This window comes from Crinia signifera, chromosome 6 (genome assembly GCF_055691185.1).
Source record: "Crinia signifera chromosome 6, ASM5569118v1, whole genome shotgun sequence".
Lineage (NCBI taxonomy): Eukaryota > Metazoa > Chordata > Amphibia > Anura > Myobatrachidae > Crinia > Crinia signifera.
Genome location: NC_139222.1, coordinates 240,902,426 through 240,929,569, shown reverse-complemented (window position 1 = coordinate 240,929,569; position 27,144 = coordinate 240,902,426). Strand labels below are relative to the sequence as shown.

The 27,144-nt window shown below is 45.2% G+C and overlaps 1 protein-coding gene across 8 annotated transcripts in view; it reads right to left on the bottom strand.

The window, feature by feature from the left end:
- Window positions 1-27,144, bottom strand: part of TACC2 (transforming acidic coiled-coil containing protein 2) — a 117,989-nt gene that overhangs the window by 53,294 nt on the left and 37,551 nt on the right. The window contains exon 1 of one of the 8 annotated variants that reach the window (XM_083149190.1): window positions 2,264-3,347. The exons of 6 other annotated variants lie outside the window; for them this stretch is intronic. In XM_083149190.1, coding sequence (XP_083005316.1) covers window positions 2,264-2,334 — 71 coding nt within the window. In that variant the 5' untranslated portion in view covers window positions 2,335-3,347. Of the gene's footprint in view, window positions 1-2,263; window positions 3,348-27,144 lie in introns of those variants that run through there. One more of the 8 variants, XM_083149191.1, reaches the window with a different exon arrangement.

The following is a 27,144-nucleotide window of genomic DNA, read 5'->3' as shown; positions in this document are numbered from 1 at the left end:
CCCTTAACTGTAGATCCCTTATCCGAAAATCAGAATATTTCGGGATTTTTTTTATTTTTTATTTTAATTTATTTCCCCAACCACCTTTTTTTTATTCTCAACTTGTCCCACGGCAAAACCATATGCACTGCAGGTGGGGCAGATGTAACATGTGCAGAGAGAGTAAGATTTGTGCAAGTTATTTTGTTTCTGTGCAGGGTAAATACTGGCTGCATTATTTTTACACTGCAATTTAGATTTCAGTTTCAACACAAAATGTAACTCTCTGCACATGTTACATCCGCCCCACCTGCAGCGCACATGGTGTTGCCCATTTTGAGAACAAAATTGTACTGCCATCAGATCTGAATAAGGGCCAGAGCCCTAACTTTGTTTAAAAGACCTCATCATCTGCATTCTTCCATAGGATTGTGCATCCATTCTCATTGTTCCCTGGGGAAGTGACAGTCCTCACCCACCACCGATGATCAGCTAAATATGCAGCCATTCGTTGCCATTACCAGCCAGCAGTGACACACATTCCATAACATGACAGGAGCGCTGTGTGATGTGTCGGAGAAGGCTTATCTGTCTGAAAGGATGGGAAGGGAGTATAGCAGGAAGGGATGTGGAGCAGCAGTAGGATGTACTGGCACAGATAGCACACAGGATAACGACAGAGCAGCAGCAAGATGTACTGGCACAGATAGCACACAGGATAACGACAGAGCAGCAGTAAGATGCACTGGCACATACAGCACACAGGATAACGACACAGGATAATGACAGAGCAGCAGTAAGATGTACTGGCACATACAGCACACAGGATAACGACACAGGATAATGACAGAGCAGCAGTAAGATGTACTGGCACATACAGCACACAGGATAACAGCAAAGCAGCAGTACGATGTACTGGCACATAGAACACATAGGATAACGACAGAGAAGCAGTATAGCACAAGTGGCACATACAGCACACAAGATTAGGACAGAGCAGCAGTAAGATGTACTGGAACAGAGAGCACACAGGATAACAACAGAGCAGTAGTAAGATGTACTGGCACATACAGCACACAGGATAACAACAAAGGGGCAATAAGATGTACTGGCACATACAGCACACAAGATAACAGCAAAGCAGCAGTAGGATGTACTGGCACATAGATCACAGAGAAAAACGACAGAGAAGCAGTATAGCACAAGTGGCACATACAGCACACAAGATTAGGACAGAGCAGCAGTAAGATGTACTGGCACAGAGAGCACACATGATAATGACAGAGCAGCAGTAAGATGTACTGTACTGGCACAGAGAGCACAGGTTAACGACAGAGCAGCAGTAAGATGTACTATCGCAAAGAGCACACAGGATAACGAAACAGGATAATGACAGAGGGGCAATAAGATGTAATGGCACATACAGCACACAGAATAACATCAGAGGAGCAGTAAGATGTACTGGCACATCCAGCACACATAATCACAACAGAGCAGCAGTAAGATGTACTGGCACATACAGCACACAGAATCACAACAGAGCAGCAGTAAGATGTACTGGCATATACAGCACACAGAATCACAACAGAGCAGCAGTAAGATGTACTGGCACATACAGCACACAGGACAACGACACAGGATAATGACAGAGGGGCAATAAGATGTATTGGCACATACAGCACACAGGATAATGACAGAGGGGCAATGAGATGTACTGGCACATACAGCGCTCAGAATAACAACAGAGGAGCAGTATAGCACAACTGGCTCATAGCCAGTTGCTTCACGCTTATTATCTTGCAGTATTGCGCAAAAGCCCAATAGGTGTAAAATAACAATAGTACGTAAGCTTAGGGTGGATGCAAGGAAATTCATGAGACAAAATGTGTATGTGCAATTATAGGAAGTTATCCATTTGCATGCCTTGTGGTAAACATCTAGAAGTCTATATAATTAAAATGTAAATGCAAACTGGCATTGGCCACTTGCTGCTGGCGCACTAGCACAGTGATGCCACCCCGCTTAAGGCTCAGGGGCTGTGCACTAGGTGTCGCAAATATTTCAATGGTTAGAGACGTGAAGCACTCAGGATGCATCAATGAATGACAATGTACTTATGGTTCAGGGGTTAATGTCATAATGCACTGGTAATGTCATATTTAGCAGGCACACTGCCCCCTGACACGTCATGATCTGCAGAAGACAGATTTATGACGACCTGTCTCACATCAATCCCATTCCGCACAAGGAATATTCCCGTTAGATGACATTTGCCATTACTCACATATTTTCGGAGGGTTCACTCGCCAGGCTTGTGGCCTGTCCCTGCTGCAGTGCTGACTCAGTCCCTCCCATCCTCAGCAGGCTGCAGGTCGGATCCAAGGCTCCTGCACTGCCCAAACAGCAGTGCTTGACCCAGAGCAAGACAGGACCGTGCAGTGCGGAGCAGAGCAGCGACCTGCTGTCAGTGCTAATATCCAGCCCGAGGAGATGACAGCAGAGATCAACGTCAGTAATAAGTCCTTCTCCTGCCACAACCCGGTGTCAAACAGCACAACGGTGGCGCCGCGGGAAATGCAGGAACGGACCCTCTGCTCACACAATACAAACGGTCATGGCCATTCCCTTGGCAGAATGGAATCCATTCACTTGCTCGTCTAACCCCAGCACGGTGACAAGTGTGATTAGTAACAGTTCAGTCAATCTCTCGGAGCTCTGATGAACACAATCCCTGGCTGAATGAAAATGGCTGTAGCACACTAGGTAACGATGGTTGTCTGCTCAGACAGCACAATAAAAAAAGAAAAAAGGGGAGGGGAGATGGGGGGTGATTGTAATGCTCGTCAATAGATGGGAATACTAGCAATCCTGGTCTCTCGCCTGCCGGGTTCCTTTTTTGTGGAAGAGATTTCCTCAGTAAGGAGAGGGATGAACGGTCAGTCTATGAATTACAGGAGCATTGATGAAGAGAGCAGAGGCAACATCAGCAGCGCAGGCTCCAGTAACAGGGGAGGGGGGAGTAATGGCTTCTATTTAACCCTTCTATGCCTGATGTTCATAGTAGCTGCCTCCTAATTGGTAAAGAGATGTGATGCTGGCTGATGGTGCTGATGTACACAATCCATTTCTTCTTCTTTATCAATGAAGCACGGTAACGCACCAGACAACAAATCCCACTGCTGCCCAGCTATATGGTCAGGCAGCACAGAATCCTGTCCGTTACACACCTCAGACCCTGTCACAGGCATCTGTCTACATGTTAGGGATTTTTAGGATGGAAAAGGAGAAGCCTCACAATGAGTGAAAGCGGATCTGTGCAGGGGAGACTGTTAAAAGCACAAACAAAACAGCGGATGATGTGGATGCGAGCTGCCATTCTCTGCTGCACACAGGGGCTCGCTATCACTTTCTCCCCCCCGCTGGGATATTAGTGTCAGTAATTCCCATAGAGCAAGCAACAGGACCATATGTCTCTCCGCATTAGGCAGATAGCAGGTCACTGTGGCTTCTGTCTCCACTATCTGATTACTTGCCAGATGCACTGGTGCTGGCCAAGTCCCCCAGAAATTGAATTCTGCATTTCTATACTTTAATGTACACTCACAGGCATGTTCTTATTCCACTAGTGCCAAGATGCTTGGCATGACTTACATGCTGTATTACAGAAAGGCAGTTTTGTACTTGAGCGACTTTTCTGCACCGCAGCCGCAGACCTGCAGCTTGTAGTGTGCTGGCGATTTAGGATTTACATCTTTGTGCCAGGTACAATGCTGCGTGGTACAATCCGTGCTGTGGTTCTGTCACACTGCCCCCCACAGTCTCTTGCTTTTGTCTCTGAGATTGGCATACTCGCTGCATTGCTATGGTATACAATTCCAATAGTGGGTACATAGAAAGTGGTTTTTTTTTGTTGTTTTTTTTTTGCCACAGTAACTGTGTGAAAAAGATTTGAATTCAGTAAAATACTGAGAGACAAGATGAGGCTAATGCTGTATAGACACAGTACAATCCGGCATGAGATTTTGGCTATATAGTAGAAATCGCATTGGGATCGCATGCAGATCGCATGGGTTTTTTACCCTGCGATCCCTATGCGCACACAAATCGAAACCCAGATAGACAGGACAGCGATGACTATATAGTGGAAATCTAATGCAGATAGCAAGTCGAATAGCAAAGGAATCTCACTGTGAGTACACACCATAAGCTTCGATTGCTATGCAATCTTTGCTAACTCATGTGCAATTTACATACAATTCATGCTATCTACATTCAGTGGAAATGCACCTGTAGTCCTACACCAAAATTGCATCTGTACACCTGCACCAAAATGCATCTGTACACCTGCACTCAAAATGCATCTGTACACCTGCACCCAAAATGCATCTGTACACCTGCACCCAAAATGCACCAGTACACCTGCACCCAAAATGCACCAGTACACCTGTACACAAATAGCATCTGTACACTTGCTCCAGAAATGCATCTATACATCTACTCTGGAAATGCACCTGTAGTCCTACACCAAAATTGCATCTGTACTGTACACCTGGTCCTGAAATGCATTTAAACAACTTCACTCAAAATGCACCTGTACATCTGCACCCAAATTGAATCTGTACACCTGCTCCTAAAAATGCATCTTTACACTTGCACCCAAAATGCATCTGTACACCTGCTCTGGAAATGTACCTTTACACCTAAATTGCATCTGTCCACATACACATGCTCTTGAAAAAACATCTGTACACCTGCATCAAAATTGCATCTGTGCACCTGATCCTGAAATGCATCTGTGACCCTGCACCCAAATTGCATCTGTATACCTGCATCCATACACCTGCACCCTAATTGCACCTGTACACCTGCTCCGGAAATGCATCTGTACACCGGAAAATGTTGCTTTTAAAAGCAAATAGCTTCTTACAGCTTGCATGTAAAAAGATAAAGCCATTTACATTCTTTTCTATGGACCGAGGACAAAATACATACTTGTAAAAGTTTCTACGATTTTGTAAACAACAGGTGTGAAACCAGCCATTACAAATATAATAATATATGAATTACATATTATTCCATAATATTCCTGTTTGGTTTTCCCAGCTGTGTTGCCTCTTTGCACAAGTGCGTAAATTCAAGCCAGCTGTCAAAGTCCATTTAATCCAAGTCCACTGCTGCCTCCAGCAATCTGCCACTATATTTCTTGTGTACAGTATGAACAGCTATGGAACTGTGAGGGCTTCAAGCATGGACTGGTCACCAGAGAAGGATTTAGAGGTGTCAGAGCGTGGAGTAGTGGACAGCACAGATGGGAACATCATATAACGCTCACATTACACAGCCATCTGTTGAGTGATAAGTATGAAAAGGATTATCAAATGTTCTGAAACAGGGTAAAAGGTGGCGCAAAGCCAGATGATAATTGCGTTTCAGACCAACTTTCCTCCAACCATCTAACTAGTTGCTTGGATAGAATAAATATATGGTACTGGATGGGGGCAAATGTAATATTTACTTCAGAAATTTGATCCCAAAGTCTGAAAAAGGACAAAAACTGTCCCTCAGACACGGTACTGTAGTTGAACCTGTTTGATTTAAACAATTTGACTGAATGTTTTTGTCCACTTTCCTGGGTTTGTGATCACATTTCTGATTGTCCTTTGCTCGCATCCAGTACCAGGTTTTTATTCCAACCAAGCAACTAGTTGGATGGTTGGAGGAGGGAGTCATCACCATCTATATGTCTATATACTTGTAAATGTAGTTATTACCTGGCTGGTTGTGCAACACCTATTAAGAGCACCGTCCCCTGCACCTCTGGGCATGAGATGCATCCGACGCTAAGTTGCACCTACTACCTGCTCCTCATTGGTCATTAGGCGTCATGGAAGTTGTAGTGTGTTGGTATATTCCAACGCGGTGCTGAAGAGCTCCACTGCAAACAACAATTCCCTTCCATACGTCGACCGGAGTGGACTAGCAAATTTTAATGCGGTTCAGGAGTGGTTCTATGGCAGCAGGAGCTGAGTCCGGTAAGCAAAGGTGATTGGCGGCCCTTGGAGTCAGCTAAGTGTGGGGGGAGCTGCAGGCCCTGGAAGCAGCAGAGCCCCATAGCAGCTGCACCCCCGCACCACCGGTAGTTACACCACTGATGCTTAATAACTAAGAAATAGATTCTGATTGGTTGCCTATAGCAACATTCCATCTTCAATAGATCCCATCTTAGTAAATAAATCCCATAGACCATATATTTTAAGGTCAAAACATCTCAATTTAACATTATTACGATCAAACATTGTTGGTCTAACCCTTAACAAAGTGAAGAGAAATCATGAAATCAGGAATATTAAGTGCCATCTTTAGTGTTCCCCCTAGGAATTTTTGGGGGCAGGGCGCTGCTGTATGGGATGGGGGCGGACCGGGCCCCCCGACGTCATCATTGTAGGCGTGCCCGGGCCGCCGCGTCATTAAAGGAGGCGTGTCCGGGCCGCCGCGTCATCAAAGGAGGCGTGTCCGGGCCGCCGCGTCATCAAAGGAGGCGTGCCCGGGCCGCCGCGTCATCAAAGAAGCCGTGCCCGGGCTGCCGCGTCATCAAAGGAGGCATGCCCGGGCCGCCGCGTCACCAAAGCGGGCGTGCCCGGGCTTCCTCCGTCGTACAAGGGGGCGGACCTGGCCGCCGCCGAGATTGCGGTGCCTGGAGCTTCCCCGGGCACAACATTAGTCAGGCAGCAGGCTCTTTAAGCGGGGCGCTGCTGGAGGGGCAGGGCGCATTTTGCCCTTTAGAAATCGGGCAGGGCGCAGCGCCCCGCTAAAACAGCCTAGCGGGAACACTACATCTTCACACTCAGAGCAAGATGTATCAGTGATAAACAGCCCGCCAATCAGCTTCTATTTTTCATGTTACTGGCTGGATTTGAAAAATGACAGGTAAAAGCTGATTGGCTGGTTGTTAATCACTCTCCGCTTGATACATGTGGCACATAGTATGACTGCTACTACAATATTCTGTAATAATATGGGTCACGTGATCAGAAATAGACTGTTTAATAAACACTGTAAGAAAACTACGATCTATGAAATCAGTACAGACCTAAAGAGAAAATGTAATCGCCTGCAGGATTTGGAAAGTGCCAAGATTTTGGTGATTTAGCAGTGAGATTTCAAGTGGCAATTCTTGATTTATGAAAACCAATCTGGTCTTGCCTGAACAAAATTGCTGTTCTAAATCTTGTGTCTGAAGTGATGAAATCTCAGCACTTCCCAAATCCTGTAGGCTAATACATTTGGCCTTAGAGCTTAGTATTTTATAGCTTGTATTGATTACCCCCAATTGTCACTTATAAAAGTGGGTAAACATGCAGTTATATAGTTCTGTGCATAAATGACAATAGTAAAAGATCAGTAAACCTGCTAGACAAAATCATTCTACAAAACACCATTAAAAAAATAGCAACTATTCCTACAAACACGTACTCAAAAGTAAATTGCTCAGACCATTTGTTTCACCCTCAGCGGCCACAATTTCGATGACCTTTACAGCCTAATAGGTTACTCTTGCAGGTCACATAAGCTCCCCACGTGGTACGGTAACTCATAATCTATTCAAAAGGCTAACTACTCCTCACCTCTATTACATGAAGTACCACCAGAGGCCACGCGACGGAACAAATTACTCCTTTGTGTGCTAAAATATGTCATAACAGAAAATGTATATTTTACTTGGAGGGATAATCATGCAGTGTACAACCCATGTTCGATCCATGATTTTGACAGCAGCGAGGTCAGCTGACTAAAGCATTTAGACTGGCCATGTACTGTATTTGCCCTTGGAGAACTCCCAAGTTATCACTGTTATATCCACCAATCAGTGCTCACTGCAAAGGATGTGCAACACCTTATTAGTAGAATATCACCTACGCACCACATCAAGGGGGTTATTTGCTGCTGTGATTGAAGAACTTCTTTTCATAAGACACCCTGGGCGAGATTCAGCAAGCTGAAAATGCCGTAAAAACCCAGTTTTCAGGGTTTTTACCGCATTTTCATATGCAGCAAAGCCCCATTGCTGGGGCTTCGCTGCGGGGGGTTACGCCAGTTCCTATTTGGCGTAACCCCATGGAAGCCTATGGGCTTCCCTTCGCGTGCCCCGCGCGCCCCCCGACGATCTGCGCCGCACCCCCCCCTCACCTGTGTCCGGGCAGCCTCCTGCTGTGCTGCCCGGACCAGTGATTTCCTCCTGCCTGCACCACTTCTGAGTGCAGGGAGGAGGAAACGGAGCCCTTACAGCTGTGTAAGGGTTCTGGCAGGGAGGGGGGGACCCGGTGCACATCGCCGGGCATCGCTTTTGCATTAATAATCGCATATGTTACTGCATATGCGATTATTAACTATGCGAATGCCTGCGATGTGCAACTGGGATTATTACTGAATCCCGCCCCCTGTGAGCATGTACAATATATAAACCATTAAGTCATTGATGCCTTTAATGCACCTTTATGTGACAAGGGAATTGTTCCTGCATTACTTTCTATTTGGGTATACTGTGAAGGTCGTGGTGTGACTATTCCCATTCCTAGATGACCTTTGTAACAGAGCAGCCTCTGTGTTCCGTGACATAAAACAGGCTGCTCCTGGATTGTTATGTGTGTGCACACTGTGCGCTATTGTGTGATGATGACACATAAATAGTCTTGGAACCAGCACAATCCACTTCCACATCTTTGCCTCAAGAGACTTCTGAAAAAAATGATCCATTTAAAGACATACGGTAGTGCTCTGATGTCTATACTGAGATTAAGGGCCTAGCTCTGAGACAGCCGCTGCTGCATGCGCTCTAGCGCTTGTTGCCGGAGTCGCGGCGCGATGATATGCAAATGTTATTCTTAGCCTTCCCCTTCTGCACTAGAATGTGCAACCAATGAGATGACAATTGCCTGCGCCCCTGCATAGAAGCACCGCCTATGGCTGACGAAGGGTCATCATCTGAATATGGCCTACGTGAAAGTGGTTACGGCTCTGAGAACGCAGCGTGCATGTCTGTGACACTCCCATATTACCCCAACATAAACATTGGCAATGCATGTGGTTTGCCTGCACCTCTGAATCAGGCATTGGGTGGTACTCAATGCTCTGACGGCAAGCAGTGCCATCAGAGTATTCAACTGACCCCCTCCTTCACTTGCCGTTTCCACCTCCCTGGTTCTTTTCTGTGAGGTGGAAACGGAGAGTGTGCCCATTAAAACAGCGGGGCTCGCCACAAAATGAAGAGGACTCGCTGATTTGTGGTGAACATCGCCATTTAAGGGAATCATCGCCATCCTCTAACATAGAATATGGCGAGGGGGGCTGGACGGCGAGAATGGCTTTTTCCCACTAAAAAAAGCCATCCTCGCCGTACAAACCCCCTCGTCTCCACACTGAATACACCTCATTGTATCTTACAACAGAAATAAATATGGGGGTAAGACTTTCAAAGAAGCAGCTGGTAGTGATTATATGCAGGTCTACAGTTATACTAGGTATAGTAAGTTTACATGTTACTTAGGTATTTACAGGAATAACTCACCAGGCATGTACGGTAGTGTTTCCACAGCGCTAGCATTCCACCTAACAGGAATTCAGCGACTCAAATACCATTTACCTATATCATCTGCCATAATAATGTATTTAATAGTCACATGGAAATACACAACACTTCCGTCAGCAGCCAAAGTCAAATAAACTTCCATGAAATCAGCAACATATGGTCATCTACAATCAGTACCAACAATTACATCACTGCAGCAAACTCATTTCTTTCTAATATTTACATACTCATACTGGCCCAATAACCAGGGGCAGTAATTTTGTTGGTCCACTTACCCCTTGGTTCCATAAACTCTTCCACAGCGCCTCAAACCCATTTAGAAATAGAATATCACAAAACAGTAAGAATTAGTTTAACTTAATTCAAAATCCAATTAGTCGGCCTATGTAAGCAAACCATCCAAGGGGCAGTACTACAAGTATTGGGAAGAACCGCACTAGGCTAAGCATTAAAAGTACACTAGACTGGTCTATGGATTCATACTGGCCCATGAATTTATTTCATCTAAATCCCCTTATGAACCAAAATAACCACAGACAGGTGAAGTCGATAGCATTGAGGGGTCTGAGCATCTGCACAACAGCAGGACTTGGGAGGTGTTCATGATCTGCAGGGTAATAGCCTTTCAAGTCTCATTGATGCGCACGGAAAGTAAAGCCTGTCTGGTCCGATCCCGCAGGAGAGCTATTGCACAAATTGCCGAAGAAGTTGCTGTTTATGATAGAAAGGTGTCAGAAAGAAAACACTGCATTGCTTATGGGGCCGCTTAGCCTCAAACAGGGCTGAGTGACCATGCTTAGCTCTGTCCACCATCAAAAGTGCTTGCAGTGGTCACGTGAGTGTCAGAAATGGACCATGGAGCAGTGAAAGAAGGAGGTCTGGTGTGATTAAACACTTTTATTTGACATCATATGGATGGCTGCGTATGTCATTTACTAAGAAAAAAAATATTACAATAGGATGTACTATGGGAAGAAGCCAAGCCGGGGGGAGGCAGCGTGATGGTCTGGCCAATGTTCTACTGGAAACCTTTGCTCCTGGCACTCATGTGGATATTACTTTGAATCACACTGCCTACCTAAACACTGCTGCAGACCAAGTACACCCCTTTGTTGCAATGGTATTTCCTTATGGCAGTGGCCTCTTTCTGCAGGATAATGCACTCTGCCCCACTGCAAACATTAAACCGGAATGGTTTGAGCAACATGACAAAGAGTTCGATGTGCTGACTTAGACTTCGAATTCCCCAGATCTCAATTGAATCAAGTATCTTCGGGATGTCTTGTGAAAACCGATCCTGAACCATGGAAGCTCCACCTTGCAATTTACAGGACTAAAGCCCCTATACACTACTACGACTTCTCCTGAGCTGCGGCAGGATCTACTATATGTCTAGAATACATTGCATGCGGTCCTTTTGCATGCGATATATCACATGTGATCCCATTCCCCGCTGCTGGGAGGCTCTCCGAGTCAGAGGTCGGACCTGCACACAGGTCTGATCTTCAGGGCAGCACAGATGTCAAACACATGCGTTTTGGACACTTTTCACCTGATTTCTCGGCACGATCCGTCGGAATCGGATGAAAAGTGGGCAAAACCGGACAAGACTACGGCCAGCTTTAAAGGATCTGTTCCTAACATGTTCAGGGGCAACAACGGTTCTGCTCGGCCTCAGTAAAATGAGGGGGTGTGGCCAATGGGAGGAGGAATAGCCAGACCTCCTTTAAAAAAGAAAAATTGAGTATTTTATGTGGCTGCTGGGGTGCTGGTGTCTAACCCGGCGGGGAGTGGGTGTGATCGGCCACCAAATGCACAGGGAGAGAGGATAGGCTGCCGCAGAAACTGCCTCTCTCCCCAGGTCATCATACAGCACTGAGCAGCATGTGCCGGGAAGAGAGGCTGCTGCAGCGGCAGTTAGTTTTCTCTTTCCCTTTCAGGCTGTCTGCATCGGGGGAGGGTGTAGCGGGACCTGGGCCCCTCTAACAAGTTCAAGCCGGGTAAAGAGTACCTCCCCCTGTCCCTTGGCACAACTAAAACTTTAGTGCTAGGTACCACAGGATAACCTCATATGCACCTTAATAGGTCTATAAAGTCCATACTACCTCAACAAATCAGGGGCCAAATGCACTAAACTTCAAAAGTGATCAAATGGAGAGTGATAAACAACCAACCAATCAGTTTCTGTCTGACATTTTTAAAACACAGCCTGTGACATGGCAGGTAGGAACTGATTGGCTGGCTTTTTATCACTCTCCACTTTATCACTTTTGAAGCTGAGCGCATCTGGCCCCAGAGCTGTTTTGCAGGGAAAATACTGGCTGCTTTAATTTTACACTGCAATATAGATCTCACTTTGAATTAAAACCCCACCCAAATCTAATTCCCTCGGCACAAGTTACATCTGCCCCACCTGCAGTGCACATGGTTAAGAAGGAATTTGCCAGAAGGAGTGAACCAAAATAACCCCCTTTGAGTCATTACCATGCAAGTGTCAATTTAGTATTGCATAAGGGTTTGTAGTCAACAATTATCATTATGATGTATATAATTACAGTTTATTCATTAAAATCAAACTTCCATCCAACAGGCTATTATCAGATACCGACATTTACCTATTAATCTGTCATGTGCTGCCTGGGCTCCATCACGTGCAGTGCCAATCATTGCGCATGATGGTTTAGGTAAATGACTGCCTCACAGCACTGAGGTCATGATTTCCACATGGCCAACTGTGGGTTTTTAGAAGCGGAGATGTCACCTATAGCAACCAGTCAGATTCTACTTATCATTGTCTAGATCAGGCATGTCGAAACTATGGCCCTCCAGCTGTTGTGAAACTACAAGTCCCATCATGCCTTGCCACAGTTTTGCTATTAGGGAATGCTAAAACTATAGCAAGGCATGCTGGGATGTGTAGTTTCACAACAGCTGGAGGACCACAGTTGAGACATGCATGGCCTAAGCATTTTTCTAGAAGATAAAAAGCTAGAATCTGAATGATTGCTATAGGCAAAATCTTCAATTCTAAAAACCTACACATTACTAAATATATCCCATAGAGTGTAGTAATCATGATACTGTATATAGGTATTGGCAGGGAGTCAACGCTCACTCATATTTAGGGTGGTCAATACTGTCTCCAGTTATGCACTCTGCGCAGTGTGACATAGTCAGAGGTCTTGTTGCTCAGCCTGCCAGCCGCACCGCCACTCTGCTGCTCCCGTACGGCTCACAAACGCAACACCATTATGAGGGAGGCCTATCCTGGGATCCCGGGAATCCTGAAATTGAGCATTTTTCAATCCCGGATCCAGGGATTGAAAAAAAATGCCCCGGGATTAGCATCCCAACTCATATTCACACCTATTGTAGTAAGAACAAGCACAAAGGTGACTGATCTTTCCCACATCACTGAATGGGACTCGTTCTATTTTGTTTGTCGCACATACGCTGTCAACGCCTGTATTATATTTGTACGTATTTGTTCTTTTTTTTCTATGTACTGTGAGAAAGCATATTCTATAAGCAGAACATCTGGGCAGGAAAAGAGCCAAGTAGATTTAATAACAACTTTTTGGTGAAATCTTACTTTTTATCTACAGGCAGATGCAGGTCATCTGTCCATTTTATAAACTGTCTCTGTGCTCAGTATGGGTCTGATGTAGAGCTGGATGTACAGTATCCCTTTCTATTTAATTGGAAAAGAAGCATTGATGAACCACATATGACCCTGAAAAAGGCTCTCTCCAACTAGTTGGGCTTAGAGAATGGGAAGTGGGAATGGTCACGAAAGTGAAGGAAAAATCCAGTAAGGACATTCAGACCTGGACACAGATGATTATACAGCTGTAAGGATGTGTTTCTGGTGTGTGGGCTTCAAAACCGGTTCCAAAATACGCACTGATGGTTATAACGATCAGCTGTTCTTCTGATTGGCTGAATGCATCTACACCCTTCCCACTGTATGTAAATCCTTCATCTGAATGCTACATTATTGTTTATTTATTTATTTATTTATTTACAGGTTCTTATATAGCGCAGCAGATTCCGTTGCGCTTTACAATAGTAGACAGTGATAAAACAAACTGGGTAACAACATACAGACTTGGAGGTAGGAGGGCCCTGCTGCAAGCTTACAATCTATAGGGATATAGGGGGAAACACAAGGACAGGCACCAGTAATACCATAGCAGTCCCACCAAGTTACAAGTCCAGAAGGGTAGCTATATAATACATAAGTGCCTCAGAGGGTTATGCATGTAGAACTTAAACATAATAGGCTTGCCTGAAGAGGTGAGTTTTCAGGGAACGCTTGAATGTTTGGAGGCTATTGGAGAGTCTTATTGTGCGTGGAAGGGCATTCCATAGGATGGGAGCAGCCCGATGAAAGTCCTGTAATAGTGAATGGGAGCTGGTGATCCGTGCAGAAGAGAGACGCAGATCTTGTGCAGAGCGGAGTGGTCGAGATGGGAGATATTTTGTGATAAGTAGAGAGATATATGCTGGTGCAGTATGGTTAATAGCTTTATAAGTTAGTAGAAGTGTTTTGTATTGAATACGGTAAGATACAGGTAACCAATGGAGGGACTGGCAGAGCGGATCAGCAGATGATGAGCGTCTTGCCAGGAAGATCAGCCTAGCAGCAGCATTTAAAATGGATTGTAGTGGTGAGAGTCTGTTCTTGGGAAGACCAGTCAGGAGACTATTGCAATAATCAATGCGGGATATAATGAGTGCATGTATAAGAGATTTAGTAGTGTCTTGTGTGAGATACGGTCGTATTTTGGATATGTTCTTTAGATGCATGTAACATGATTTGGAGACAGATTGAATGTGGGGAAGAAAGGACAGGTCAGAGTCGAGGACATACATTGGCATTACAGGATATATGTGCTTACGACTCGGCAGATTGCACCTATATTTTAAAAGAGAAGATCACAAATGTTATTTTTTTTAATTTAATTTAATTTGAAATTTTATTTGGCATTTGTGAATTTATTTATTGGATTTTACATAGTACTGTCAATTTGTACAGTATATTACAGTACTATAGGGTCTATGGAAGAAGATAAAGTGGATGGCGATAAAAGAGGCTAATTCAGATCTGCAAAAATGGCATACTGAGCTTTTGTTGAATATCTGCATATGTGTCTGCATTGTAAGGCGCGACTGGGGGCGGAGTTTTGCCCTTTTTTTGTCATTTTTCGCTGATGCCTTTTCATCTTTTAATCAAAGGCATGAGTGAAAAATTACTAAACAACAGGTAAAAAAATAATGGGTGAAAAGATGTGGATTCGCTGATTACCAAATTTTACACCTGGGCAAAAAACACATCACTGTAATTGAATAGGGTGAATCAAAATTCACCCAATCAAAAACGTCATCACTACCAATTGAAGCGCAGTCAGCCAACAAGAAAAATCTTCGCACTCATCCCCCTGTTGGAGTACCAGCGGCTGAGATTCCGATGACGGTATACTGACCGTCGCAATCCTGACTGTCGGAGCGTCATACCAAAACCGTGACACAGAAGTGTAGCAATTATTATTACATTTAAAACCTAATTTGTCAAGGTGAGGGGGACCCAGTATAAAAATTGTCAGGACTGTTTTTGTAAGAGACAGAAGTCATCTCTGGGAAGGAAACAATGATCATGCACATGATGTTTTCTAAATGACTGTGTGCATGTTAATGCTTTTACTCCATCTCCCCTGCGTCACAACGCTGGGTACACAGAACAGAAGTGTCCGCGAACACACCTTCATCCAGCAAAGCTGCCAATCCCCTTTTACTGATTACTCCAGCTCTTTGCCCTATATTGGAGAAAGGGGAGGGCAATATTTATACTGAAAACAGCAAGAGATTTCTATATATAGCTCATAATATAAATGATGAATGACTTGTGATATCTGTAGAGCACAATAGTTATACATTCACTGCAATCTTTTGAAGATCTGTTATAATGGTTACAGTATTGAATGCTTAAATAAAGTCCAAAAACGAATCTGTTTCATCATTTTTTGCTATGTGAGTAAAAAGGTTCCCTGTAACTTCGGCACATACAAAAGAAAAAAAAAGCCACAGCTACATAAGTATACAAATCTGTTACGTAAATGCACAAGACGTATAGCTGGAAAGCTTGTACGGGACACTTTTAACAAGGAGAAAGAGTATGGGTGCCGGACGGGGTCCCGTCAGGATACCGACAGTCATTTACCCGACGTCGGGATCCCGACTGTCAAAACGCCGACAGACAGGTGCCCGACGGCCACCCGCTATTTTCCCTCGTCCATGTCCCCCATAGAGGGAGAATAGAATAGGTGGCAAGCTTAGCGAGCCACCATGCCTGCAGTGTGGCGAGCGCAGCGAGCCCACAAAGGGGCTTTGTTGCCCTCGCCATGCTGTCTTAGTCCGGGCAGTCGGGATCCCGACTTCGGGCTAATGACTGTCGGGATCCCGACTGTCGGAACCCTATACCACACCCAAAGACTATAGTACTTAGAGATTAATATAACTGCATAGTTAGTTGTAACAGGCCAGCGTTCATGGTAATACAAGTTCCAAGTCTGCTGTATGTAACACTTGATACCGTACTTGTATGTCTGTATGTCATCGGGTCACATGCTTAGGTTCTGTGGAAAACATGAGAGGCCACTATGTCTAGTCTCTGAATATGACATCTGTCATTTGAGACAGATCTGGGTGGTCATATACAAGCTAATTGGCCTGACAACAGGCAACATGGAGAACCCAGCGATCATACTGAATGATTAACATCCGATCTAGGGGCAGCACAGATGATGTAGTGATTAGTACTAGTGTAATGTGAGGTTTCTATAATATCCCTTTAATCATAGATACATGGGGCCCGATTCAGACATGTTTGCAGCAGGTAAAGGCCGCCCAGCTCAAGTGAAATCCTGACCACGTGCACAGATACGAATGCACTCGCAGTCGTGCACACAGGGAAAAATCAATTTGGGATCACTGACCATAGAATGTATTCCCCCCTGTTTACAAGTGCAGAGTAAGCCGAGACTTACTCAGTGCTGCCAATGGGGAGGGGGGGGCACTGATGACGTCAGCAGGATACGGTCACTAGGTCAACAAGCATTAGGTTGACAAGGGAAAGGTCAACCGTCAAAAGGTCGACATGGGGTTTTACACTTTTTTTTTTTAGCCGACATGTGCCGACAGGCGGTATTTCATGCCTTACCATCCACTAGGGCGTGGTGGGAGAATGAAATAGTGTGCCGAGCGTAGCGCAGGACAGAGCGCGAACCCTGGCTAGCGCAGCGGTGCTACGTTTTAGTGCCCATGTCGACTGTGTCAAAATTCGGGGCAAAAAAAAAAGTGAAAAACCCCATGTCGACCTTTTGACTATCGACCTTCCCCATGTCGACCTTCAGTCATGTCGACCTATTGGTGTCGACCTAATGCTTGTGGACCTAGTTGCTGTCTATCCAATGATCCATACTCACGTCAGCAGCCCTCCCTCCCAACGGCTGGGGAAGTGCCCCAGAAAACGCAGGGGCGTTACTGCCCCCAAATTTTCACCCTGCATACAGACATACGCACAGCATACTGAGAACATGCGCAGTCATCCGATAGTCGGCAGGGCCGAATCGGGCCTATGGTACAGTTTACAAAGGTTCTGAGGCTGAGATAAACCGGATTAAAAACAGTTTTAAGGCCAGACAGCTACAGAAGTTTTTTTAGGGATAAGGGGGAGAGGGATGTATCCGCACAAGCAGGTGCTACGGCACCTGTGCAAGTCATATACGCCCCTAATAATAGGGATATTATAGCAGCCCAATTCCTTGGTGCTTTATCTTTCTGCATTTTATCCTTGTCCAAGGCTTAGTATATCTGTGTGCAGTTTTTATGTTTTACTCATATGTTGTTTTAGTTCCCTCCCAGACTCAAAAAACAACATACTGTACTGGTAGGTAATTGACCTCCGACCATTTTATTTATACAATGTGCGGAAGTGTCTCTAAGTTATAGGTAATACAGATAGTAAACTAAACTGTGGAAAGGATTTCTCTGAATGACAGAATAATCCATGTAAACCCGTGTGTGATATGAATGTGCTATATAAAAAAAGCATGCTTGGTGCAATGGCTAACATTGTTGTCTCACATCACTGAGCTCTCAGGTTTGATTCCGACCATGGCCCTAACTGTATGGAGTTTGTATGTTCTCCTGTACTTGTGTGTCAATCCCAATTATTCCCAATCCCGAAATATACTGATATACTGACGGTAAATTGACTCCTGACAAAAATGAACCTATGTGTACGTGCGGTAGGTAGTATTATAGGGGCTCATTCAGAGCTGAACAAAGTTGCAGATGAGTGCGAGTAATTAGCCACAGCTCAAACAGAAAGTAAACCGCGTAAATTTGCGAGTGAATTGCTAAAATATCACTATCCGCTATTCACCTGCAAATCCATACGCAATTCACGAACAATCGAATCGTTCTTCCAGTCTGTGTAAATGTGAGTAAGTCTGACCCTTCACTAACCTTGTGACAGACAGGCGGCTTATCGAGGCTGGCGCTGACATCTCAGAACCTCCTTTAAACCGCCTGGGCACTTCTGTGTTTTTTTCTGCCACTACCTGAAAACATTTGGGGCCTTATTCTAGTTCACTCTTTCTGACAAAATCCTTCTTAGATGGACAAAACCATGTGCACTGCAGGTGGGGCAGATGTAACATGTGCATAGAGAATTAGATTTGGGTGGGGTTTTACTTCAAAGTGAGATCTATATTGCAGTGTAAAAATAAAGCAGTCAGTATTTACCCTGCACAGAAACAAAATAACTCACCCAAATCTAATTCTCTCTACACATTTTAAATCTGCCCACCTGCAGTGCACATGGTTTTGTCCATCTAAGAAGGAATTTGTCAGAAAGAGTGAACTAGAATAAGGCCCTCGGTTACCTCCACCAAACGCAGACTTCCTGTCAGTCAAATTGCAGGGGGAATGGGATGACGACCCATACGCTATTTTTGACGCTATTTGGGCTCATGCATGCACGCTACAATCCGTACACCTGCCGTCATTCAATAAACAAATGGATTGCGAATTCTCACATCAGCGATCAACTCTGAATCAGGCCTACAGATTGTAAGCTTCACTGAGGCAGGGACTCGTGTGCGCTATATAAATAACTGTTACCAATGAATTAAAAAACAACAAACTGGATTCATGATGCAAAACTATCAGTCTGCAAATCGTAGTATGACAGGAGACATAGGGGGTATTCAATCTCTGCCACTATTTCCGGAGGGGGAAATAGTGCCGGGTACCTATTCAATGTTGTCTTGCCCGACAGCGCTGTAGAGGCAGATCGACAGTTTGGACCCAACTTTAAAAGCTGTCTTGCCCACTTTATCAATAACGACCGTGAATTGCCATGATCACGAACGATACTCGACAATCCACGGCCGTTTATGCGCACACGCCCCCTTTTTGCCGATCGCCAAGCGGGACATTGAATCCTGCCTGGCGATATAACAAAAACGGGCCAGGGTCACGGCTGTCGGGACAGATTGACAGCCATGACCCATGGATTGAAAAAAAACCCATAAATCATTTTTTAGAACCTGGTGTCGGAACTTCCAGATCCTATTGCTGCTGACCAAACTGAATGCAATAGCCATATGCCAATATGTGGGAAGGCTGAAAGCTGACTTTAACCATACACATATTCCATATTTATTAAATTATTTCATGCTATATAAATCGGTTATGTAATACTTTACAATGTAATGTGAATTTGGGGCTAGGAAATACTTACATATATAAATACATTTTATATACGCCCCCCCCCCCCCCACATACCACTTTTGCTGTGACCCCTCCTTCACCATATACCTTGCATAAAATGACTCATTAGTGCGTTGACAGCAATTGCGCCACCCTAAGCAATAACCTAGGTCAGTGATGGCTAACCTTGACACTCCAGCTGTTGCTGAACTACACATCCCAGCATGCCCTACATCATTTTAAGCATGGCCAAATAGCAAAACTGTAGCTGAGCATGCTGGTATGTGTAGTTCAACAACAGCTGGAGTGTCAAGGTTAGCCATCACTGACCTAGGTCTTATAGCTCTATGCCTGGGAGATGCATCATCCCAATCTACTTGCATTAGTTTGACATTGCTTCATGTCTCAATCCGATATCAGGTTACCAGCGGTAGCTCCTATCTTACAGCCATTCCCTATTCACATCAAAACACGACCCTCTACAACACACAGGCAACAGTGCCCTAAAAGACATACCCCCACAAGTGGATAGATCACTTCCTCCCAGAAGATAAGAACACTCGTCTCCTGAAATACTCTGTGCAGCTTTGAGTTCTTTTACCATTCAATTGTATAGTTTGCACCATCCCCAATCCAAGGACAATCAAGCATGATGGAAAATGACAGTAAGGAGCTCAGGCCCTGGCCAAACACACCCAAAAACTTAGGCAGCTGGATTCTCAATGATTCATAGTTCACAGATACATAGAACATCTATGACCTTCTTCCATTAACTGTAATAATTATGTCATGAATCCATTACGGCACAAGTGGATTGCGATGCCAGTCATACGCACCAGTGGGTTTATGCAAATTATACATGTTAGAAGATGAAAGGAAATAATGTTTCATGTTCCCTTTAGATGTCATGTCTTGGTTCAGTGAGGTACCAGCTGTTCCATCTATGCAGGCAGCCCCCACCCCCCAGTAAGTAGCAGACTGAAATGTGCGCAATGGGATCACTATGATGTCATTACTGGGGAATTCATATCCTTGTGTCCCTCAGGAGCCAACACTATACCAGATAACGGCGTGGAAGCACTTTACGCCATTGTTTGGGTTAGTCATCCCTGCCAGCATTAATGGCTGCGAGCAATGTGCCACCAAATTCTCTCCCTTAGGAGCACAAGCCCATATTAAGGACAGAAAGGCCCATTATGTGCAAATATCTTTATTTTGTGGCTTACCCTATGCATAGATGCCCACCACATGCTCTTTTAGGCTGCTGGCTACAGAAAACAAGGTTACACCTATGTTTGCAGGATTGCAGGTGCACAAGTATCTCTGTATGGTAGAAAGGGGGGGGGGGGGGGGGGGGGGTGACTGCTCTTTTACAAAACCCATAAGCAGAATATGTACAATTGCATACTGAGTGCAGTGCGTTGTTACAGCAGGCTTGCCCTCTGTGGTATCAGGCTACCAGAGCGACCCATGGGAGTCTCTGGGCGAGCCACTGAATGGTTAAATACTCCCATATAAGGAGTAGGGACCTGCAGGGTAGAAGTTAGGCATTTACAGCATCCTGTCAGCGTCCCCACATCAGTGACTTTGGTGACTTCCCAGCAGGACAATAGTACTTGTCAGACAGCTCAGGACATTCTGTACCTCACCACTTTCTGTGGAAATGTTGATGTATCTGGCAGCAGGAAGCCCTGGTCACATGCTGCACAATACAAACTAACCTAGCGAAGGATCATTTCCCTGTCAGACTCCTGTATTCCACAAGGTAGGGGTATGTGACTGCACAGAATACTAACTTGCCTGATACACTTACCTAGCACCCTGCTTTATCATGCTGCTGTGTCTCACAACACTCCCACCTCACCGGTCTGTGCCCTAGTATACCACTGTTGGGCTGTCCTTGTGAACAGGTGAATCGTGGCCCCTATACTCAAAGCCTATGGACAATATGTGCCCTCTCTGCCAGATTTACCACTTAGTAACCTGCTACAGTACTGTATATCATAGTTACACGTCTCATTATTCCAGGACTTTTCTGCAACAGTTATTCTATCCCTGCCTTCATTATAGCATTATTATTCCACATGTCGGTAGTGAATCATTACATTATAAGATATTCCACATTACATATTTCCTCAATGCCACAATGACTCGCTGCTTGCTTGCTATAGTCAATCTTCATAGTAATGTCCTGATATTCCAGTCTCCTCTGTACAGTACCATGCACTATATGATAAGGGGACGGTCTGCATTGCGCCCATGAAGCTGACACTCCTGACTACCCAATCACAGCATCCTGTACCCCTACATTGCCAGGAGCGGTGCTGCCCAGGTAGAGAACAGTAACATGTGATTGTTACAGTAGATCTATAACTCCCTGATGTATTTGGACCTGTGCCCCTTGTTCTCACTCACCAGACTCCGTGCCCAGAAAGCTGCTTTGGTTTCAGTGATCCGAGGCGTGCCGGCTGTTTCCTAATTCCCAGGGAAAGGGCAGCTAAGGAAGTGTCCCGGATATACCATGCCTGCCTCTGTCAGTCCCAGGGAATGGAAGGAGACGGAAAACTTTTGCTTCTCCTCAGTGAAAGTTGAGACACAACAAAAGGCCAGGGAATGGAATGAAGCAGTGTCTGGGAGGGGCTCTGCATCTCTCTCCCCCCTTCTTGGAGCAGGGCACAGGGAAAGCTCCCAGGCAGAGAAGGGGTCCTGCACAGGGCCAGAGGAATTCTGTGACACAGACTGAAGAAGCGTGTCTGGGCACTGCTGTAACATTCCCACCCCTAAGGGCAGGAGAACACATCCTTCCAATCAGTGTGGGGGGAAAGATGTAGTAAGGAGGGAAGGGGGAGTGTTATACCCTGCCCTAAGTCTACATATAAAAGAGAGGCTGCGTGTCACAAGCATTGGAACACAGATTTGCAGATTGCTGTGTGATCGCAGAACACTCTGCCAAGAAACCACTGCACACTACTAAAAGGTGTTGAATCAATCCCTGCTATACCTACTCTTAAATATCCACATATAAAGGAGATTATCACAATACAAAGACACAAACCTTAGTAACAGGACGTATTTCTCAGCACCCAGCTCTCCATTATTGGCAACTGAGTAATCATTTCCAACAGGGATCTGCAATAACACTGATAATAACTATAACTGTTGCCTGGTGTTTCCTTACTCCCCTCCTCTTCAGTGCAACATGACACAGTGCAGACACTGGAGCTGTTAGTCACTTGTCACTCGTCAACAGTCATGTTACCAAGGAAGCTAAAGTGTTGGGTCACCGGTAACCTTGTGTAGCACAGCCGGTGTCAACTGACAATGTATCGTATCTACCTGTAGTAATAACAAAGGGATCGCCAGCAATTCAGCTGCATTATCGATACATATAATAAAATTGTATTTTTGTGTCTGTACATAGATTTTTTTTTTTCAGAAATATACTTCTAGGGACTGTTCAAAAATGTTTTGGAATATTGGTCTGTCGGTTCCGGGCTTGTGCAAAAATGCTAGTAGTATATATGGGTAGTGTGATGCCTGTGCTTGGAGACATGTAGGAGTACATGTACTAAGATGGGAGTTCTATTGAAGATGGGTTGTTGCCCATAGCAACCAGTGATTTTCAACCTTTTTCAGCTCGCGGCACACAGGACCCCACTCTAAAATTGCCATGGCACACCATCAGCCAGGATAAAAATAACAACAACACACACATTGGCCCCAATGAAAAAAATACAGCACGCATGCATGCACTCACTGGCCCCCACAGTAATAAAACATAGGGGCCCCCAGAGTAATACAAGCACAACGGCCCACAGTGATACAAATTGTATCTACAGTAGTTAAACACATTGGCACCCCAAGTAATTTCACACATTGCCCCTCACTGCCCCATAGTGATTCCACACACTCCCCCCCCCTCCCCCCCCCCCCCCCTTTCCCATGCCTCCCACAGGGAATCCACACTCTGTTCTATCTCCCAGGAAATTCCTCACACTGTCCATCACATCAATTATATAAAAAAACGTAACTGGTCCCATGCCATAATTTCATCATCTGCAGCTGAGTGTCGGCATGCATTGCTGGCCGTGGGATGCTGGTGCTCAAGCTGGCGTTGCCGCTGGAATGCAGGCAAGAAAGCGATGTGGCATGCATGACCTATGAGTCACTCCACATCGCATACGCTGGGCAATGTGACAGGCCAGGTGCTGCCCGAGCCCTGTACTCTAATGCTAACAGCCGACACTCTGCTGACGGCACACTAGTGGGAACCGCTGTTCTAGAAGATAATAGATCGAATATGGTTGCTATGGACAGTGGCATATTTATAATGGGTGCAATGTGCGGAGTGGGTCCCCCTGGGTCCCAGGGTGGCCCACTCCGTGCACACTACACCCATTGTTTAAAACGTAAGCCTTTTGGGGTCCGGCGATGAAGGCAGACATTTTTTCAGACTCTACTGCGCATACGCCGCCATTTTTTTGGTGCTCACACTCTTCTATGCTGTGCACTAGAGCGGCGCTGCAGTGGTGGCGGCCGGTAGAGAGGAGGGGGCCTGAGCAGAAAAGGCTGCACACAGGCCTCCTCCTCTCAAAGCACCTCTGGCTATGGACAACCTCCCATCTTCAATAGAACTCCAATCTTACCCTGTAGAGTGGCATTAGGATTCCTTTAGCAAAATATGCACCCTCTGAATGTGGCCTCACACAGATCTGTATCTGACAGAATCAGCTCTAAAGCAGCCCATACATGTCCCGATGCGGGCGTGCATTGTGGGCTTCAATAGCAGGGATCACATTGCATTGCATTGCCTGTGCATGCGTTGTGCATGCAATGCGATGCAATGTGATGAAAACTAAGTACACAAAGTATGTGCAAGCACATACTTTTTGTACTGTGCGATGAGGTGCCGCGGGAGCGCGCACCTCAAAGCACAGAACGCACAGCCCGGCATCGCAGCGTGTATGGGCTGCTTTAGTCATGATCAATGAGCCGTCCGACGATGCTGACGATTCTTTATAACACCTGTCTGATTGCCACGTTATCCTTCCATAGCCTTTCACCAGCTAATAACTTGTGAATACATAAACCCCTGACAGAGGGGTATACTTGTTAGTAGAAATGTATTTATTTATTATTTATTTATTGTTTCTTATATAGCGCAGCATATTCCATTGCGTTTTACAATTGGAAACAACAGTGATTACACAAACTGGGTAGATACAAACTGACATGGAGGTAGGAGGGCCCTGCTCGCAAGCTTACAATCTATAGGGATAATAGGAGGGATACATAAGGATAGAATTCCATAGCATGGAATCTGTTTGGTTTGTTATTTAACCCAGAAGAGCCTTATGAAGCCATGTATTATGTTTGATGGCAGCATATGGTAGCACAAGAATTTATGTTTTGTACCCAACTCACCTATTAATAGCTAAAAGTGGCTAATTGGCTAGCTAGCTTTGCTGTAGTCTCAGGACACGACAGGGGATGTCTCCGCAGTGTCTGGTTGGATAAGTGGGTCCCTGGGTAACGATGCAGGATACAACCAGAAAGAAAAGAACTTGTATATGTAATATGTATAATGGCAGCAAGATGCAATTTGTATTAGCAAAACATTTCTCAGATCATGCTAGACTAAATGAGTATTTGCATCAGGAATATGTGAGCCCTCGCTCAAGAAACCGATATATTTTGTTTCATTTTGTCATGGTAGTCACGCTATTGGCTCATGAACAGGCTACAATAGGGCAATTATTTTTGTAAGCTGACAAATCAAGATGGTTGTACAATGGTTGGCATCCTCTGATAGAAATAAATAGAGGGACCAGGGCATTCCTGGCAAGATGGAGGCTGGGTGCACTGGCAAAGCATTTATGTGATTATCATTTAATCATTTTGCTTGTGCTGACCTTTTGACCATTTTAACCATATGCAAGGCAACCATATGGTATAGACCTATTGACAACCTACCATCCAGATCCAATATACTATATGCAATATATATTTCTTTCATATCAGGGCCTACGGGACAGATGTATCAAGCTTCAAAAAGTGATGAAATGGAGAGTGATAAACAGCCAGCCAATCATCATCTATCTATCTATCTATCTATCATTTTTCAAACCTAGCCTGTAGCATGGCAAGTAGGAGCTGATTGGCTGGTTGTTTATCACTCTCCACTTTATCACTTTTTTAAGCTTGATACATCTGGCCCTTAGTCACCCCACAAATCTGGCTTTTGGTCCACACAAAGCAACATTTGATATTTGCATTCAACAAAAGCTTTCCCTATGTCAATGAAGACATCTGACACCAGCAACACACAACACACCCAGAACACAACAGACATGAGCACGTGAAATACATCACCATGAACCTGGCACATGCCCCAATTACATCAACTCTCTCTTCATGCTCAGTAATACTTACTGTATATCATAGTAGTAATCAAACAAATTTGCTTATTTTAACACACAAATGGGGGGATGCTCTAACATCCTCGCCCCCTTACCGCCGCACATCACCCCCATCGCTTACATAATTATCGCATATGCTCTAACATATGCGATAATTATGGCAAAGGACAGCTCTTGCGTTAAGAGCTGTCCTTTGCGGTGAGAGACAGCGGGTCCCATCGGGACCCGGCAGCTCCCGGCGGCTCCCCCCTCCCTCCCTTACCCGGTGCTGCTGCTGCGCCAGGCTCTCCTCCTCCCTGCACCCAGAAGAAGATCATAGTGCAGGGAGGAGGAGGTCACAGGTCCGGGCAGCACAGCACTGTGCTGCCCGGACACAGGTGAGGTGGGGTCGATACGGGGCGGCGGGGGTCAGTGCGGGGCGGCAGTGGGTCGCGGTAGAAGCCCATAGGCTTCTATGGGGCATCGCCAGAAAAAAATTTCTGGCGATGCCCCCTGTCGCGATAACCCAGCGGGGGATGCTTAGAGCATCCCAAAATGCGGTAAATACCCTGATAATGTTTTTTTACCGCATTTTTAGTTTAGAGAATCTCCCCCAAAAGCTTAGGAACCCTACAAAGTCATGTGCCGAGTCTGTATTACTAAAGAGAAATAATAGGCATTTGTATCTATGATTTTCTGGTTGATCAAAACAGTATTTTACTGTGTCCCACACAATTATAAAACACAAAGCTATTACAATATATAACATCCGCTCATTATCTGGTGAGTAGTAACGTTAGTTGAGTAGCTGCACATGTAGAGTCATTGCAACATCTCAGTGTTATGAGTCAGAGACGTTACGTAAAAGGATATCATAATCAATGGGGAAGAGTCATTGGTCGACATGGGATTAGGTAGACACCTGGAAAGGTCGACATGGGCTTAGGACGACAGGGTCATAAGGTCAACACCAGTATTAGGTCGACATGGCAAGGTCGACAGTCAAAAGTTCGACATGGGTTTTCATGTCTTGTTCCCGAATGTCGACACAGTTGACATGGACACCGTATCGGTGCACCGCGGCCCCATGCTTTGGGCACACTGTTTTATACTCATTCCACGCCCTAGTGGATGGTAGGGCATGAAATACTACCTGTCGGCACATGTCGGCTAAAAAAAAATGAGAATAACCCATGTCGGCCTTTTGACTGTTGACCTTGCCCATGTCGACCTAATGCTTGTGTCAACTGAATGACCCTGTCGACATTAGCTCGTGTAAACCTTTTCAGGTGTCGACCTAAGCCCATGACGACCTTCAGTAGTCGATCCAATGCAGGGATATTGGAGGTTTAGTACAGGTAGAATATCCCTAATCCGGATATTCCCTATAGATTGTAAACTTGC